The 17,829-nt window shown below is 41.8% G+C and overlaps 1 protein-coding gene across 6 annotated transcripts in view; it reads left to right on the forward strand.

Annotated features, from left to right (window-relative positions):
* The window catches only part of scaper (S-phase cyclin A-associated protein in the ER), a 141,050-nt gene that overhangs the window by 25,906 nt on the left and 97,315 nt on the right, over positions 1-17,829 (forward strand). For 4 of the 6 annotated variants that reach the window (XM_071416898.1, XM_071416899.1, XM_071416904.1 and 1 more), the window contains exons 2-7: positions 7,959-8,076; positions 9,149-9,225; positions 9,450-9,647; positions 13,247-13,282; positions 13,909-14,009; positions 17,654-17,770. In XM_071416898.1, coding sequence (XP_071272999.1) covers positions 7,959-8,076; positions 9,149-9,225; positions 9,450-9,647; positions 13,247-13,282; positions 13,909-14,009; positions 17,654-17,770 — 647 coding nt within the window. The remainder of the gene's footprint in view (positions 1-7,958; positions 8,077-9,148; positions 9,226-9,449; positions 9,648-13,246; positions 13,283-13,908; positions 14,010-17,653; positions 17,771-17,829) is intronic. The other 2 variants (XM_071416900.1, XM_071416901.1) reach the window with 1 other exon arrangement.

Here is a 17,829-nt window from a genome sequence, read left to right on the forward strand (position 1 = left end):
GATGTTTCTGGGACATTTTGGAGTGCCAACAGAAGAAGATCTTCAAAGGTAAGGCATATATTATATCGCTATTTCTGACTTTTGTCGCGCACCTGCCTGGTTGAAATCTGATTTTCATGTGTTTGTGTGCTGGGTGCTGTCCTCAGATAATCGCATGGTTTGATTTCTTCGTAAAGCCTTTTTGAAATCTGACACAGCGACTGGATTAACAAGTTAAGCTTTATTTTGATGTATTACACTTGTGATTTCATGAAAGTTAAATATTTATAGAATTTAATTTGAATTTGGCGCTCTGCAATTTCACTGGATGTTGTCAAATTGATCCCTAAGAAGTTTTAACCTCTGCAACTAAACTTAACCCAATAACTTTTATGCAGTTTTGATCATTATTCTTCTGATGAAAATGCGATGGAAACACATTGAACATTAGATTTGTATTCGGTACATGAAAACTTAAGTGAAAGTACATTTTGTGTGAATGAAGAGCTCTCCGGGAAGAAGAAAGGCAGAGGTCTATGTTTCATGATTAACTACTAATGGTGTGATTGTGGTAATGTACAGGAACTCAAGTCCTTTTGTTTACACGATCTAGAATACCTCACAATCAAATGATGGCCAAATTACCTCCCTAGAGAATTTTCTTCGGTTATCGTCACAGCCGTGTATATTCCCCCTCAAGCCGATACCATGACAGCTCTCGAGGAAATGGCACCTTGTACAAAATGGAAACTGCATATCCTGAGGCCACATTTATTATAGCTGGAGATTAAGGCAAATCTGAGGAAAACTCTACCAAAGTTCTATCAACACATCACCTGCAGTACTTGCGCTTCAAAAACTCTTGCATAATGTTACTCTCCCTTCCGGGAAGGCCCTCCCCCAACCTCCCTTTGGCAAATCAGATCATGACATTTTGCACCTCCTTTCCTAAAGGCAGAAACTCAAACAGGGATTACCCATACTAAGGACTATTCAACGCTGGTGTGACCAATCGGAATCCACACTTCAAGATTGTTTTGAACACGTGGACTGGGACTTGTTCCGGCTTGCCTCTGATAATAACATTGACATATATACTGACACGGTGACTGAATTCCTCAGGAAGTGTACAGATGTTGTTCCCACTGTGACGATTAAAACAAACCAAACCGTGGATAGGCCTATTTATATGCTTTATAATGCTATGTCTGTATTTGATTAGAGCTTTGATTGAAAATTCAAGCCTGACGCTACCTGAGCCTGATGAGCCCTACATTAGACATTTTTAATGAGCCCATGCCCAAAAAGCCCAAACAATTGTGCCGTTATCCAATACATACAGTGCATTCAGAAAGTATTTAGACCACTTTTTAAATTCTCATTAACCTACACACACTTCCCCATAATGACAAAGCGAAAACATGTTTTTAGACATTTTTTGAAAAATGTATTACCAATAATTTGTTGATGTAAATGATGTTTCAGACATTTTGCTATGAGACTCGAAATTGAGCTCCGCTTCATCCTGGTTCCGTTGATCATCTTTGAGATGTTTCTACAACTGGAGTACACCTTTGGTAAATTCAATTCATTGGACATTATTTGGAAAGGCACACACCTGTCTATATAAGTTCCCACAGTTGACAGTGCATGTCAGAGCAAGAACCAAGCCATGAGGTCCAAGGAATTGTCCGTAGCGCTCCGAGACAGCATTGTGCCGGCATATATCTAGGGAGGGGTACCAAAAAATGTCTGCAGCATTGAAGGTTCCCAAGACCACAGTGGCCTCCATTCATTCTTAATTGGAAGAAGTTAGAAACCACCAAGAGTCTTCCTAAAGCTGGCCGCCCGGCCAAACCGAGCAATCGGGGGAGAAGGGCCTTGGTCAAGGAGGTCACCAATTACGCAATGGTCACTTGACAGAGCTCCAGAGTTCCTCCTGTAGCACTCCACCAATCAGGCCTTTATGGTAGAGTGACCAGACGGAAGCCACTCCTCAGTAAAAGGCACATGACAGCCCTCCTGGAGTTTGCCAAAAGGCACCTTAAGACTCTGACCACGAGAAACAAGATTCTCTGGTCTTACTGAACTTTTTGACCTGAATGCCAAGCATCACATATGGAGGAAACCTGGCACCATCCCTACGGTGAAGCATGGTGGTGGCAGCTTCATGCTGTGGGGATGTTTTTCAGCGGCAGGGACTGGGTGACTAGTCAGGATCGAGAGAAAGATGAACAGCGCAAAGTACAGAGATCCTTGATGAAAACCTGCTCCAGAGCGCTCAGGACCTCAAACTGGGGTGAAGGTTCACCTTCCAACAGGAAAACGACCCAAAGCACACAGCCAAGAGAGTGGCCCAGCCAGAGCCCGGACATGAACCCGATCGAACACAATCTGGAGAGACCTGAAAAATAGCTGTGCAACGCAACGACGCTCCCCATCCAACCTGACGGAGCTTGACAGGATCTGCAGAGAAGAATGGCAGAAACTTCCCAAGTACAGGTGTACCAAGCTTGTAGCGTCATACCCAAGAAGACTCGAGGCTATAATCTCTGCCAAAGGTGCTTCAACAAAGTACTGAGTAATGGGTCTGAATACTTATGTAAATGTAATATTTCAGTTATTAATACATTTGCAAAGATTTCTAAACCTGTTTTTGCTTTGTCATTATGGGGTATTTTGTGTAGATTGAGGGGGGGGGAAACAATTTAATCTATTTTAGAATAAGGCTGTGACGTAACAATGTGGAAAAAGTCAAGGGTTCTGAATACTTTCCGAATGCACTGTATACATCGAGAACAGGATTATCTATTTGGATGCTAATTGAATTGGAGTGAAAAAGACTGCGAGAGAGAGTTCTTGTGTGCACTGATTTTTAAAGCAACGATATTTGAGTAATGGGCTGTTTTTAAAACTGCAGCTGCAATTTAAAAAAATACAAAATCTTGGTCTGACCGTAGTTGCTGTCACGAACCGGCTACCACCCTTTTACTCATCCCTGCTCCTTAGAGGCTACTGCATAGACATGGAACACTGGTCACTTTAATAATGTTTACATACTGTTACCCACTTCATATGTACAGTGGGGAGAACAAGTATTTGATACACTGCCGATTTTGCAGGTTTTCCTACTTACAAAGCATGTAGAGGTCTGTAATTTGTATCATAGGTACACTTCAACTGTGAGAGACGGAATCTAAAACAAAAATCCAGAAAATCACATAGTATGATTTTTAAGTAATTAATTTGCATTTTATTACATGACATAAGTATTTGATCACCTACCAACCAGTAAGAATTCCGGCTCTCACAGACCTGTTAGTTTTTCTTTAAGAAGCCCTCCTGTTCTCCACTCATTACCTGTATTAACTGCACCTGTTTGAACTCGTTACCTGTATAAAAGACACCTGTCCACACACTCAATCAAACAGACTCCAACCTCTCCACAATGGCCAAGACCAGAGAGCTGTGTAAGGACATCGGGGATAAAATTGTAGACCTGCACAAGGCTGGGATGGGCTACAGGACAATAGGCAAGCAGCTTGGTGAGAAGGCAACAACTGTTGGCGCATTTATTAGAAAATGGAAGAAGTTCAAGATGACGGTCATTCACTTCGGTCACGGGGCTCCATGCAAGATCTCACCTCGTGGGGCATAAATGATCATGAGGAAGGTGAGGGATCAGCCCAGAACTACACGGCAAGACCTGGTCAATGACCTGAAGAGAGCTGGGACCACAGTCTCAAAGAAAACCATTAGTAACACACTACGCCGTCATGGATTAAAATCCTGCAGCGCACGCAAGGTCCCCCTGCTCAAGCAAGTGCATGTCCAGGCCCGTCTGAAGTTTGCCAATGACCATCTGGATGATCCAGAGGAGGAATGGGAGAAGGTCATGTGGTCTGATGAGACAAAAATAGCGCTTTTTGGTCTAAACTCCACTCGCCGTGTTTGGAGGAAGAAGAAGGATGAGTACAACCCCAAGAACATCATCCCAACCGTGAAGCATGGAGGTGGAAACATCATTATTTGGGGATGCTTTTCTGCAAAGGGGACAGGACGACTGCACCGTATTGAGGGGAGGATGGATGGGGCCATGTATCGCGAGATCTTGGCCAACAACCTCCTTCCCTCAGTAAGAACATTGAATATGGGTCGTGGCTGGGTCTTCCAGCATGACAATGACCCGAAACACACAGCCAGGGCAACTAAGGAGTGGCTCCGTAAGAAGCATCTCAAGGTCCTGGAATGGCCTAGCCAGTCTCCAGACCTGAACCCAATAGAAAATCTATTGGGAGCTGAAAGTCCGTATTGCCCAGCGACAGCCCCGAAACCTGAAGGATCTGGAGAAGGTCTGTATGGAGGAGTGGGCCAAAATCCCTGCTGCAGTGTATGCAAACCTAGTCAAGAACTACAGGAAACTTATGATTTCTGTAATTGCAAACAAAGGTTTCTGTATCAAATATTAAGTTCTGCTTTGCTGATGTATCAAATACTAATGTCAAGCAATAAAATGCAAATTAATTACTTAAAAATCATACAATGTGATTTTCTGGATTTTTGTTTTAGATTCCGTCTCTCACAGTTGAAGTGTACCTATGATAAAACTTACAGACCTCTACATGCTTTGTAAGTAGGAAAACCTGCAAAATAGGCAGTGTATCAAATACTTGTTCTCCCCACTGTATATAGTGTATTCTAGTCAAGTCCATCCTATTCAACTATTGCTTTACATGTACTGTTCTATCCTATGTCTTCTTCAGATATACTATGTATTCTATCCCCATACTGTCCATAATGTCTGTGACGGAAAAGTCCATCACTGGCCGCGGGCAGTGTTTGGTATACTAACACACGCACACACTCATCGCCCCCTCCCTGCTACGTTAACTTGTGTGTCGACACAAGTTAACTTCGCTATCTTAGTACATACATTACAAACTTTATTCTTACCTCCCGTTAGTAACAGTTTGTTATGGTATAAACAGACAAGCATTCATGTTTAAGTTGAGAAACATTTATTGTACTTATCAATGTTATGGATGAGCGCGCTGTTTGGTTCTGTTCCTCTTCTCCGTCTCTGTAGCTTCCGGGTATGCTGGGATAAAGACCAGAGCTATGGTAATCGGGCTGGGATAAGGACCAGAGCTATGGCAATCGGGCTGGGATAAAGACCAGAGCTATGGTAATCGAGCTGGGATAAGGACCAGAGCTATGGTAATCGAGCTGGGATAAGGACCAGAGCTATGGCAATCGGGCTGGGATAAGGACCAGAGCTATGGCAATCGAGCTGGGATAAGGACCAGAGCTATGGCAATCGAGCTGGGATAAGGACCAGAGCTATGGCAACCGGGCTGGGATAAGGATCAGAGCTATGGCAACTGGGCTGGGATAAGGATCAGAGCTATGGCAACCGGGCTGGGATAAGGACCAGAGCTATGGCAATCGAGCTAGCTTTGTAGTGACTGTCCCGAATGGCTCGTTCATGTGAATGGGCGTATTGGAGGACACCATGTCAGTAGTGATGGGATTTTGTAAATGTGTTATATTGTATCATGAGAAACTGATTACAAAGGTGCAATGTATATAATTAATGTTTAGCTGAGTGGAAAATGTAGGCTTTGATGATGGTAATGGCTTCATTAATTAGTGTTTGGTATGTTCTGATGGGAGGGGCTTCCCCTACAAAAGGAGCGCCTCTCAGTTCAAAGGGGCGACCATTTTGGATTGAGCTGTTGATGGGGCAGCATTGTTTTTAGCTGTCCCATAATGTATACTTTTGATGGCAGTACTGTTGTTTCTCTTCCGGATTCACTATGTAAATAAACACCCTTGCACAGAAGTACTTTTGCGGCTCCGCCATCTTTTTATTTGATAGAGGTTAGATTTTTCAGTTTAATCTTCTGGCCTACTCTACGCGGCAGTCTATACATCCCATTATATGGAAGGAGAGTTTACATACATTCTATACATCCCCAACCTGGAAGGAGAGTTTACATACATTCTATACATCCCATTATATGGAAGGAGAGTTTACATACATTCTATACATCCCCAACCTGGAAGGAGAGTTTACAGTAACCAGACACCTAGGTATTAGAATATGTGGACAATTACAAAGTCAGAACCGTCCAGAGTAGTGATGCGGGCAGGTGCGGGCAGCGATTGGTTGACGAGCATGCATTTAGTTTTACTTGCATTTAAGAGCAGTTGGAGGCCACAGATGGAGAGTTGTATGGTATTGAAGCTTGTCTGGAGGTTAGTTAACACAGTGTCCAAAGAAGGGCCAGAGATATACAGAATGGTGTCGTCTGCGTAGAGGTGGATCAGAGAATCACCAGCAGCAAGAGCGACATCATTGATGTATACAGAGAAGAGAGTCGGCCCGAGAATTGAACCCTGTGGCACCCCCATAGAGACTGCCAGAGGTCTGGACAACAGGCCCTCCGATTTATGATTGTCTTAACTCACCATCACTGTGGAGCTTCTCAAAGTAATTTTTCCTTCTTCTCGAACAGCAAGTAAACAAAGTCTGTTTTTACATCCATTGAGAATGACAATAGTTCCTCAACGTAGCCTATTTAAATAAATCTTTACAGCTCTCTCCCTTTCGATTACCACTCAGCATGAAAGGTGAAATGTCATGCTCTGATCCGGTGGGAACTAAATAAAATAGGCCTACCTGATTTATTTCTTATCCTTACAGCTGAGTCTGTCTGTCCAGAGCTCACTGACCTGGGAAACTCTGAGGACCCAGAATATGTTATACAGTGTTGCAAGTTTACTAGCTTCAGGCTGGACCAAGTTAATCCAATACTTGATACAATGTTTCAAGTTCCTTGCAGACAGGCCATGCACAGCCAATGGGATTTATAGGATATTTATATTCCTCATGATATTTTCTACCTGTTGGCTGCAATGTTTTTTGTTATTTTTGGCTTTATGTGGGCTATTTTTACATATTGGCAATGGCAATAGAAGTTACTTTTAGATAAGTATAATTTTCACTGTTGGCACTGGGAATGTAAGCATTTCGCTACACCCGCAATAACATCTGCTAAACGTGTATGCGACCAGTAAAATTTGATTTGACACACAGATTTTTATACGCAAGACGTCAGTTTGGTGAAATCACTCCAACGGTGGGGGAATGTAAATATTTTCTTTATGTGGATTTTAGAATATTTGCATGAAAATCTTGTCAATTGGATGGAAACCTAGCTAGTGTCAAAAAACTAATTTATTTTGTGGTTATGGAGAACATAAACCTAGATGCCAGGCTTTCTCAATAGATGGAAACAGCAGTCTTTAATTGGCATTGCGAAGTGGGACTCACTGCTTATAAAGCTGATTTTCTTTTGGTATTTATGCATGGGATCCTCTAGACCATGTTGTGATGTCTGTCTGTGCATATCTGTTTGTATGCATGCATGTGTGTGTGTGTGTGTGCACATAAGCATGTGCGTGTGAGAGAGGGGAAAAGAGGGGGCGAGAGCCAGCAAGGAGTGAACAAGAGATTTTTGACATGACTAACTCAATGCTACATGAGGTGCCAGGACCCAGAGTTCAGAGACATCTCTATTAAACACAGTACTCTGCATTTATGTATTATAAGGCATTTGATGCCCCATTCTGATTAAAACCCATAACCTAGAGACTTATGTGTACATGTCCTCCTGTTACCAAGCAGCATAACAGAACATGCTGGTGTGAAGAACCCCATTGTGCTTTTCAAAACTTCACATGCTTTATCTGTCCAGTTTGGGACAGGTCTCCTCAGATGGCCATAAAACATTTGTGCACATTCTCTAGTGTAGCCTAGTCTATATGTAGGCCAACCCTGCTGCATAAACATTTCCATCTGCCGTACAGAGCACCAGCTTTTATCAACAGCTTGTTGTCAGTGTTATAAACTTGCCCATGTGTAGTTACGTTTTGGTATTTGGTACCATTTGACGTGATCCCCATTTTGTCTGCAGGCATCCTTTCAGCGCTCAAACAGCCATGACAAGGTGCGGAAGATTGTTGCAGAGGAGGGCCGTGCTGCTAGAAATCTCATTGCCTGGAGTGTTCCTCTAGAGAACAAAGAGGAGGAAGGTCAGTGATGTCAAAATGCACACAGGCACACTCACATGCTAAAATGGGGCTTTCAATACTATGTCAGATTAATGACTGTCTTAATGTACACAGTGTTTTTCGCCAGATATATTTTGTTATCTTGGTGGGTATAGAATTGGTTGGATGGGCAAACTCCAATGTTCACCTCCAGTGGCAGGAGCTGATGTTGACTTTTATAGTGCATGAATCAGGGCATTGGGGTGAGGAAAAGTCACAAGTCCAGACACTGCTCTAAGCTGTAATACAACATCTACTATAACAAAATTACATCCTCAAATTCACCTCTGTTGTTCTTTCGATTGGCCCCACATCTATACTACCCTTCACTGAGACGACTACAGTAGATAGATTAGAGATTGCCTGCCCTCTGATATTTCTATACTTGAGACGGTATGCAACGTTGCATTAGGGATTCCAACTATTAAGTTAAACTGGTGTTAAGATGTACACTGATAATGTGTGTCAGTTCATTAGTTTAAAAATATCAATATGACTCTGATTTAATGAGCTTCACATCCACTGACTAGGCAGAAAAGTGGGGGTTGTTTTAATTGATTGACGGAAAACAATCAGTTTGCCCGCTTTTAATAAACACGATTGATTATGATTAGGAACATGCATCAATTAACCCAGTTAATCCTTTGAATGAACAAAGGCAGAATATTTCATAACCGGCTGGATAGGTTCTGCAATGGGTAACTACAATAAAGAAGAAAGATGTTTAATCTGTGATACCAATAACCTGCTCTTGCTCACAGCTTTTTCATTGTAACAGGGTTGTTTTTCCACAGTATTTGGGCATTTTGCCAAAGTAAAAACCTTTTCCCTACTCTGACAATGTTGGGCAGAGAACAGCTTGAGAGAGTGTTTTTCTCTTGCAGGGCTTGTTACAGGCCTGTGTTATGTAAGGTGTGTGTGAGGTTCTGCACTTTTATGTTTAGTTCCTCCCTCAGGCCATATTCTATCTTTGACAAAACAAAGGGTGACCAGATCAATGTAAAAGCCATGTGTGTATTTCAGAACTAAATGTTTTTATTTTTATGTTTCACAGGGAAGTCCAAAACTCATACCAACACCCATTTGAGGAACCAGCGGATCAACTCTGGTCTGCACAGGAATAAGAAACAGGTGTGCATAACACATCGTCAACTCTTAAACTAATGGGGATAGAGGCCAATATTAGCCCACATATTCAAATTTTGCCACCCTTTTATAAAAAACCGTAGTAAAAAATAAAGATGTGTGAAATGGTTTGCTCACTGCTATTTATTCACCTTTACCACTAGAGGGCATTGTAGATGTAGTTGCATCCTATTATTTGTCTTAAATCTCCCCTCCTGCTGTCTCCACAGAATGCAGGACTGGACAGCAAGAGTACAGCCGGGGCCTTGCTTGAAAAGGGAGCAGAGAAGAGCCCCTCCAAAGCCAGGCAGCCGCGCAAGGTGGACCTGCGAGCACGATACTGGGCCTTCCTCTTCGACAATCTGCGGCGGGCCGTGGACGAGATCTATGTCACCTGTGAATCTGACCAGAGTGTGGTGGAGTGCAAGGTAGGGACCCAACAGACTGTCACCCAACACCTCCTGTCATATTTTAACTCTAGCTACTTCAACAGGGTCCTTCTCAACAAGCTCACAGACGATAAATATAAGTAGTTGAAGGCACTGCAGATCTTCATCAACACTAGAGGGAGATATTGAGTTGATAACGGAGGTTCTCCCCCTCTCACATTCCTGTTGTTCTCTGGTTAGTGTCAGAGGGGCCTTTGAAGGCTTGCTGGTGAAAGAATTATCACAAGGCACTCTCCTGGGTCTGGCTGGAGGGGGTGGATGTTGATGACCTGGTGTAAACAGTGTGGATTTGTGGCGTGTGGTTTTCTAGGGTTGTGCTAGTGGGCTTGGAATGGAGGCTGGGCTGGCCGACTGGAAGGGAAGCCATGCCGGAGTCTCTGTTTGGGACAACAATGAATGTGAACTGAAAAACTGAAAGGATAGGCTACTGATAGCACACAATAAGGATATTGGGATTTGTTATGAAATTGTTGCTGCTTACAACTGAGTTTCATTCCAAAACACTATACATCCATTTTCAGGAATATTGGTGAATTAGCTTTTATTGTTAAAAGAGTACAAAAATAAATAATGAAATAGATTGGTGTCTTTTCACTCTCTAATCATGACCTGGGGTTGTTCAATGTAATTGTTTAAAATCTATCACTTGATGGCTTCATTTCAGAGACACACATATGGCTACCTTCATGTGTGTGTAAAATAAGATATTTTATTCATAGATTTTAGATGTGTATGAAAATGTGTTTTTTTTGCAAAATTCTATATATCCTCCTCACTCTGAGAACGTAGTAGTACTGCTAGGTTTTACAGTCAAACTTAACAAATAACTACCTTTATTATAAAGAAATGTACAAATGATACATCAATATAAAGAAAAATATATATAATTCAATACAATATGAGATCTATATGTAAAATATTTCCATTTTACATTTGTTTCATTTAGCAGATGCTCTTATCCAGAGTGAATTACAGTAAGTGCATTCATCTTAAGATGGCTCGGTGAGACAACCGCATATCACAGTCAAATATAGAGGATACAAACATTCCATTCCAGCTAAACAATGGATATATAGCATTTTGCAAAATAACACATTTTCATACACATCTAAAATCTATGAATAAAATATCTTATTTTACACACACATGAAGGTAGCCCCATAAGCAATCATTTCTGATGAAAAAACACAAATGTGAAATATTGGTGGATATAGCGTTTTGGAAATAATCTCAACTGTTATCAGTGGTGTACACCAGGCATGGTATGTTGTTGAGTGTCACTCCAGCAGCACACTAAAGCCCTTGTTTACTAGGCAGGGCCAGTAGTGTAATACTGCTTCGGGGCTGTCCTGCCATGTTGATCTGGCTCTGCTCTGCTGTATTGATGAGTCTGCCATGCTGCATTATGCTGAGCATGGTTGTGGTGACTGCGTGTGGTCAGTGCTGGAACACACTGCCCCTGCCTGTGGTCTCCATGCTGACAGTGGGGCTGTGTGAGATGTAGTCTGGCTGCTGTGTTGTGTTCTCACCCCAGTGAAGTCTAATGGGCTGGGCTCATATCCCCGTCAGTCCCACGACTCCCACCCAGCCAGCCTCAGCCTGGCCCTAATGGACTGACTGACTCTCTAATAAATGATTGAATTAGCTGGAGGGGAAGCAGAGTGCTCTGATACCACCCGGCCACAATCCCCTGGAGTGGTGTAAATCTGCACTTTGTGCTCTCGCACAAACACAAACAGGCCCACTGCGCTCTGCCACCCACAGGCACATAGCGCTGGCCTGGTGATGTGACATCACTTTGTTCTCAGGCCTATAGACTAGTTTAGACATTTAGAACTGTGGGGAGAGTTTGATTGTGTGCTTCTGTTGTTTGAATGAGACTAACAGACCAACAGATACAGTTCAGCCCTTCCTTCATCAACACTGGCTCCTCCTGTGTGGGACCCTCCAGCCCCAGCCAGGAGAGCCAGCCCATGCAGCGATCTGATTTATGCTTGTATATTAATAACGCCCACATCTCTTTAACCCACAGCCCCCAGGTCTAATTAGTTATTTCTTATAAACCATTTGTTCTGTCTGGGCCCTGATTTATGCCACATCATACTATGCTACCATGAAGGGGAGGAGAGCTACAGTAGAAGGGATCTACAGCATCATAAATTATGACATTGAGGAAGCTTCAAGGCAAAAACAAACATGATTTGGCACACAATATATTGTCAGAAACTAAAAGTGAAATTGGATGAAATTTCACTCTAATAAATGTTTTTAGCATTTCATTGTTACTGAAATGACCATGTTTTTACTGTTCATCAGGCTTCATATGACCTCTAGCAGGTTTAAACCTTTATGCAGTTCTCAGGAAATCTTAAGTACTTCTACTTAGGTGAGTAGTATTTGTCGGCAAGTGTGTTGGTTTGTGTCGTGAAACATGGTTTTCAGTGCCTTCACGCAGTGTCACAGCAGGCAGTGCCTCCCTCTGTCCTCAGCTGTTGCAGCCTTCATTATCAAATGAAACCAGCAGCAGAGGGCCTGGCTAGGGCTGTTAACTAGCTCTAATCAGCAGGCCTGCTGCTGGACACATCTTTCACTGGGCTGACTTCTCTATTAACTAAAAGCACTGTGAAGCTTTACTCTCAATTACCACTCCCTCCCATACTCCCCATCAATCACCACAGCTCTGCCTGGGCTGACTGCTGAGGAGGGGACAGATGGGCAATGGTCTTCACAAGCCAGTATGTCCCCTCTCTGTCGGTTTCACTAGAGTGCTGGGCGGAGGAGAGGACTGGCTCTAGCCTTCACAACTTACTATGTCCTCTCTGTGATAAACAAACATGAACCTCGTCTCTAACAAGTAGGTTAGTGCACATACATTGTGATTTATTGTTTTTTTGACCATTTCAGATGACCTATAATAATTAAAGAAATATGACTCTTGTGTAGCCTACCAGTTTGACTGAGTTCTAAGATTTTGTATTTCGATAGCCACCTTCACAGAGGATGGGAAATGAACAGTGGGTAGAGTGAGATTGTGTATCAGATGAACAATAGGTGGCGTCACCGGACTCTCCCTGTGCCAGTAGCAAGAAATGATTACAAGCCAATTAAATTTGTCTTGGCCCCTCTGGTAATTTCATTGATAATTTCAGCCCCACATCTTGTGGTGGATCAGTGGTGCAGGGAGAAGTATTTTTACTGAGATGTTTTTGTCTTCCTTTGTCATGGGCTGAATAGAAGGGCCTCTTACCTGTTTGTGTGGGTGAGATGTGCTCCACTGACTGTGACTGGGCCTGGCCCAGATTCCCACTCCTCTGTGTTATAGAGGTGCAGGGGGCGTTTGGGTTACTGGAGCCCCAGAGTGCTGTGAGATTTGGAGCTGGATAGAGCCTCTGAGATTCTCCACAAATAGAGACAATACACAGGGTGCAGAGATCTGTGCCACTTCTCCCTTACTATGGCTGTTTCCAAAGTTAACCTATTACAAGACCACACTGAATAGTCTGAACTGAATTTCAAATCATAATCTCTAAAACAAAGTAGTTTCTCATTGTACTGATATTATATGTGGATGATTGCAGGGCATCAAGCATCTAAAAAATCTTAAGGGACACAAGGTACGTAAGGATGGCTGGGGGGTGGAGCCCCCGTCCGTAAGTTGGAGAATTTTTCAAACACATGAAACAGCTTTTTCCTGCTATCTAGAGCTATAATCGTATTGTTAATTCTATGTAAAAAAAAATCTATGTAACATTTTATTAAACGTATATTTTTCTGCATATCTAAGCATACCTCTTGAGCTGTCGTTATCCTCCTGACTGGTGGTTCTTTTTTTAAAGAATCTAAATATGCTTCTTTGCATCTGCTAAAATCTGGGTAAAAGATTTAAAGGAATGTAAGTTTTATTCAGTACATTTAGTTATTCCTTGCTTTTCTAAAACCTATGAACCATGCCAGCTAACATGGTTAATCTAGCTACTCTAACCTGATTAACAGCCTGAAATGGCTTCTTGGTAGCTAGGCTAGTTATGAGGTTGGGAGATTGGGAACTTGTCTGGGCTAGCTAAAGCATACTTCATACAATTGACAAGTGGCTAGTAGTGTTACAGAAGAGAAAAAAATATTGGACAAATCTGAGTGGGCAAGTACCCCTGCGCCCCCTATGGGCATGGATGTTTGTGTGATTGATGATGGATACACTGAGATGCCCCCGTCTGTCTGAAAGGTGTTTGTCCTTATTTAGGAGGTGCTGATGATGTTGGACAACTATGTGCGGGACTTTAAAGCTCTCATCGACTGGATCCAGCTGCAGGAGAAGTTAGAGAAAACAGATGCCCAGAACAGGTGATCGATCGATGTCTTGTCTCTCTCTTTCTCTCACACAGATGTATGTATGCGTGTGTATATATATATATATATATATATATACATACATACATACATACATACATACATACACACACACACACACACACACACACATATATATATATATATACACACACCTCTATATATCCATTAGCGGCGGCTGTCGTAGAGCTGGGCGATTATCGATTTGATTAATTAAAAAGAATGTCTTTGCACAATATTCCAAATGCCTGTATCGCAAGAATCAAGATTTTGTTATTTTTTGTTATGTCCGCTTGTTCACGTGTTGTATTTTTGGTCTCATCTTTTTCACTCCTTCTGTGCTGTATGCACCTCCCCATTTACACCAGAGATCTGTATATAATGAAAATATGCTTGTATCCGCCCTAACAATGTGATTCTTTGTCCCAAAGGTGGGAAGACAGGCGACAAGCTTAGGTCCAAAATAAACCCATAGAAATGCATTGGGCTTATTTCGGACGGATTTTAGCGAACGTGAATCCTCTCTCTTCACCACTTCCTCTATGGTTTACACACACCAGGACCCTACCCTGTCTCTCACACCAAAACACATTGAGACATTAGTTTACTGTAATAGAGAAGTTAACTTTTCTAACCATACCCGTTTTATGTCTCAACTACTCAAATTCCACGTAGAGCAGACACTAGCAAAACGAGAGTATCAATGAACATTGATTCTGTAAAATGAATGCTCAGGTTGTCGTACACGGGATTGGGGTACCACATACCGCTAGCAGCATTTTAGCCAGACTGTTATACTAGCTGTCTAGTCTGTTTATAAATGTGCAATAAAGCATAACACACCATTTTATATAAGGAATTGGAAACTCGTTCTCATTCTGATAAATAAGGTAGGCCACTTGATTTCAACATCTGACCAAAGTGGACAGGCTAACATGCTTTTCAAACAGTTGGAGACAGACAGAAGGGTGTGTTCATAACAATTCACCTGTTCAACCTCGTTAGCTAGCAAATAGATCCAAGTTGGCTAAACTTGAAATATAAAGATTAGCTGGCTAATCGAGCATGTGGACTTGAGATTGTTAATGAGACCTGTGTTATTTTCTATAGCCTAATGCCTGCTACAAGAAGTTAGTCATTTATTAGTGAATGTGCATTATGCATGGTTCTAGTTAAGTGTGTAACAAAAAGGGCATTTTCATAGACAGACTTGAAAGCCAGATCTGTGACTATTACAACAAAAAAGCAGGTTAAAATATGTGGATGAAATAAATACACTTATTAGTGGGTCTTGTGGTTGTGGAAGGCTTATATTTAGCCTAGGTATAACTTCACAAGCCCTGAATTCATTAGATTATTGCTGACTGTTTGAAATGCTGTGTATTTTACCTTTAATTGTACAACGCTTATTTAGAGAACATACACAAAATCGAAATGTATATCGTGAATCGCACATAAGTTTGAACAAAATGTAGATATGATTTTTAGGCCATATCGCCCAACCCTAGGCTGTCGGCTAATCAACCGATTACAGATTCATTTTCCACTTCATATTAACTAGGCTACTCTATATTTAAAAGTTTAAATTCACTAGTCAGTCGAGCCCTCTCCTGCTGGAATGAACGATATGCATCTTCTAGCGATCTATTGATAGGATAGACACCTGTCAGTCACAAAGCGAGCGATGACAGAGAAACGCAGTCTGCTGTCTATCCCGCCTCCCTGTATAATTTTTGTGTGCTGGGGTTGGTTGCAGTCGAATTTCTATACACGGGAGAGAGCAGATGCTGGTGAATTTGTATGTCCCATGTAATGTAAGCGGTAACGATGAGTCAAAATCCACGATTTAGCCTAATATTTCTGGCATAATCACGTGTTTCACGTAGCTAGCCTCGGAGTCTTGGAGCATAGTAGGCTATTTACTGTGCTTTGACAACTAAACAGCAAGTGTTGACTAGTTTTATAAAAGCTGTCGAACTGGCTGGATAAAGTCGATCTCCCATATCCCTTCGCCATTCATAAATCATGCAACGTGGTTACACTATGTCCATGGTATCGCATCCGGACAAGTAAACCAAATTATTTCCCAGGTTTCCTTTCCTAGGATGACGGGACTTGCCAGACAGTGACTCTAAAAAATTGTTTTAAAACAGTGACGCTAAAGTGAGCGACTCGTCTTGTCAGTGTAGCCTATCGAATCTGTGTTTGAGACATTTATTTGGCTCCCTGATTTGCATAGCTTACTGGTAGGTTTCTTGACGATTATCTTTAGATAAATTATGAAAACATTCGATGAAGATGGTGAATCATCACTGCAGGAACAATAGGTAGTGGAGTGCCTCATTATGGTTCAAATACTGTGTGATAATTCGGGCCCAAACGGAATCCAGACATTACAACGGAATTTAACAATATAAATGTTTTTATTGACTTAAGTAGGGAACCAACTAAAGGTATTGAAAATGTTTTAGTTTTCCCAAGTTTATCATAAGACATGAGCAGAATGCGTCAGTGATAAGTATTTGCTGTAACTTTCTGAAGAGGCAACGATAATGTCCCTGTGTGTGCGCGTTGCGCGTGTCTACCACTTTGTGTAGCCGTTAGCGATGATGCTAATGAAAACAGTCTTCTGGTAGATGGAGTCTTTCCCAAAAACCTTCTCAGTTAAATCTTAACTACAAAGTAGCCCATGCTTACCTGGCAGAATATCCAGTGGGTATTTGTTTTGCAAACTCTACCATCATGTGCGCAACAAAAACACCGCTAAACAACAGCCTCTTGCTAGGTGCACACTTGAATTAAAGGGTAACTACACCCACAAATCCAAAATTCGTTTTACCCAGACCTCAAAAGTAATCTCCAGATGTCGTTTAAGCATTTGTGGATTTAGAACATCTCGTTGTGGACTTACAACATCAAATGTGTTTGTTTTTCTATTAAACGTGATTTTGACAGCGAAACCCTAAACTGAAAAAAAAACTTGAAACCTACATTTTTCAAGATAATGTGGGCTATTTACTAAATATTTCTGTTTTAATAAAACACAATTTGAAAAACAAACATTGTGGCCATTCATATCTTGCAATAAAACCGTATCTAAGACATGTTAAAGGTTTAATGTTCTCCAACTTAGAACATTTTCCTGATCATATAGAACTGGACAATATCCAAAACAAGACATTAGAATGTACCAAAATAGAGCTCCTTCGGCCAAAAAATCCTTTGCCCCGGGGCACCTGGCTGTTTCTATTTGGCTGGGTACTCGCACTGCTTTCGCTCTGTCTCGCTGTCACTAGCTCTCACTCTCACCCCCATCGCTCCCTGAGGGAACCTCTAAGTGACATCTCTGCTCCATGCCATTGAGTCACAAACAGACTGGATCAATGGCTTCTCTTTAACACAATGACCACAACACCTGTTAATTGACTAAGATATAAAAATCCAAGCTTTTATGTTGCCTCCCAATTTGTACATTTTACAAAGACTGTTAATCAATCAGTCAACCTTTGTTTCTGTGTTCCATTAATTGAATTGTTTTTAGCTAAAGTGAGACAAAAATCTCACCCTGAACTATGGTACTACAGTATATTACAAGTTTATGAAAAACATATTCATTTCTTTGTCCCCTCTGAATCCAGACCCACGTCTTTGGCTTGGGAAGTGCGTAAAATGTCCCCAGGTCGTCATGTGTTGCCTAGCCCCTCATCGGACAGAATGGTCCCTTCTCCTAGTGCTCGCCGTGCCCTCAACTTTGGGTAAGATTTCTCCATCTCATTTTTGGTTCAGTTGACAGCCCTAATCTCTACTGTTTCTG

This window comes from Salvelinus alpinus, chromosome 9, assembly GCF_045679555.1.
Source record: "Salvelinus alpinus chromosome 9, SLU_Salpinus.1, whole genome shotgun sequence".
In the NCBI taxonomy this organism is placed as follows: domain Eukaryota; kingdom Metazoa; phylum Chordata; class Actinopteri; order Salmoniformes; family Salmonidae; genus Salvelinus; species Salvelinus alpinus.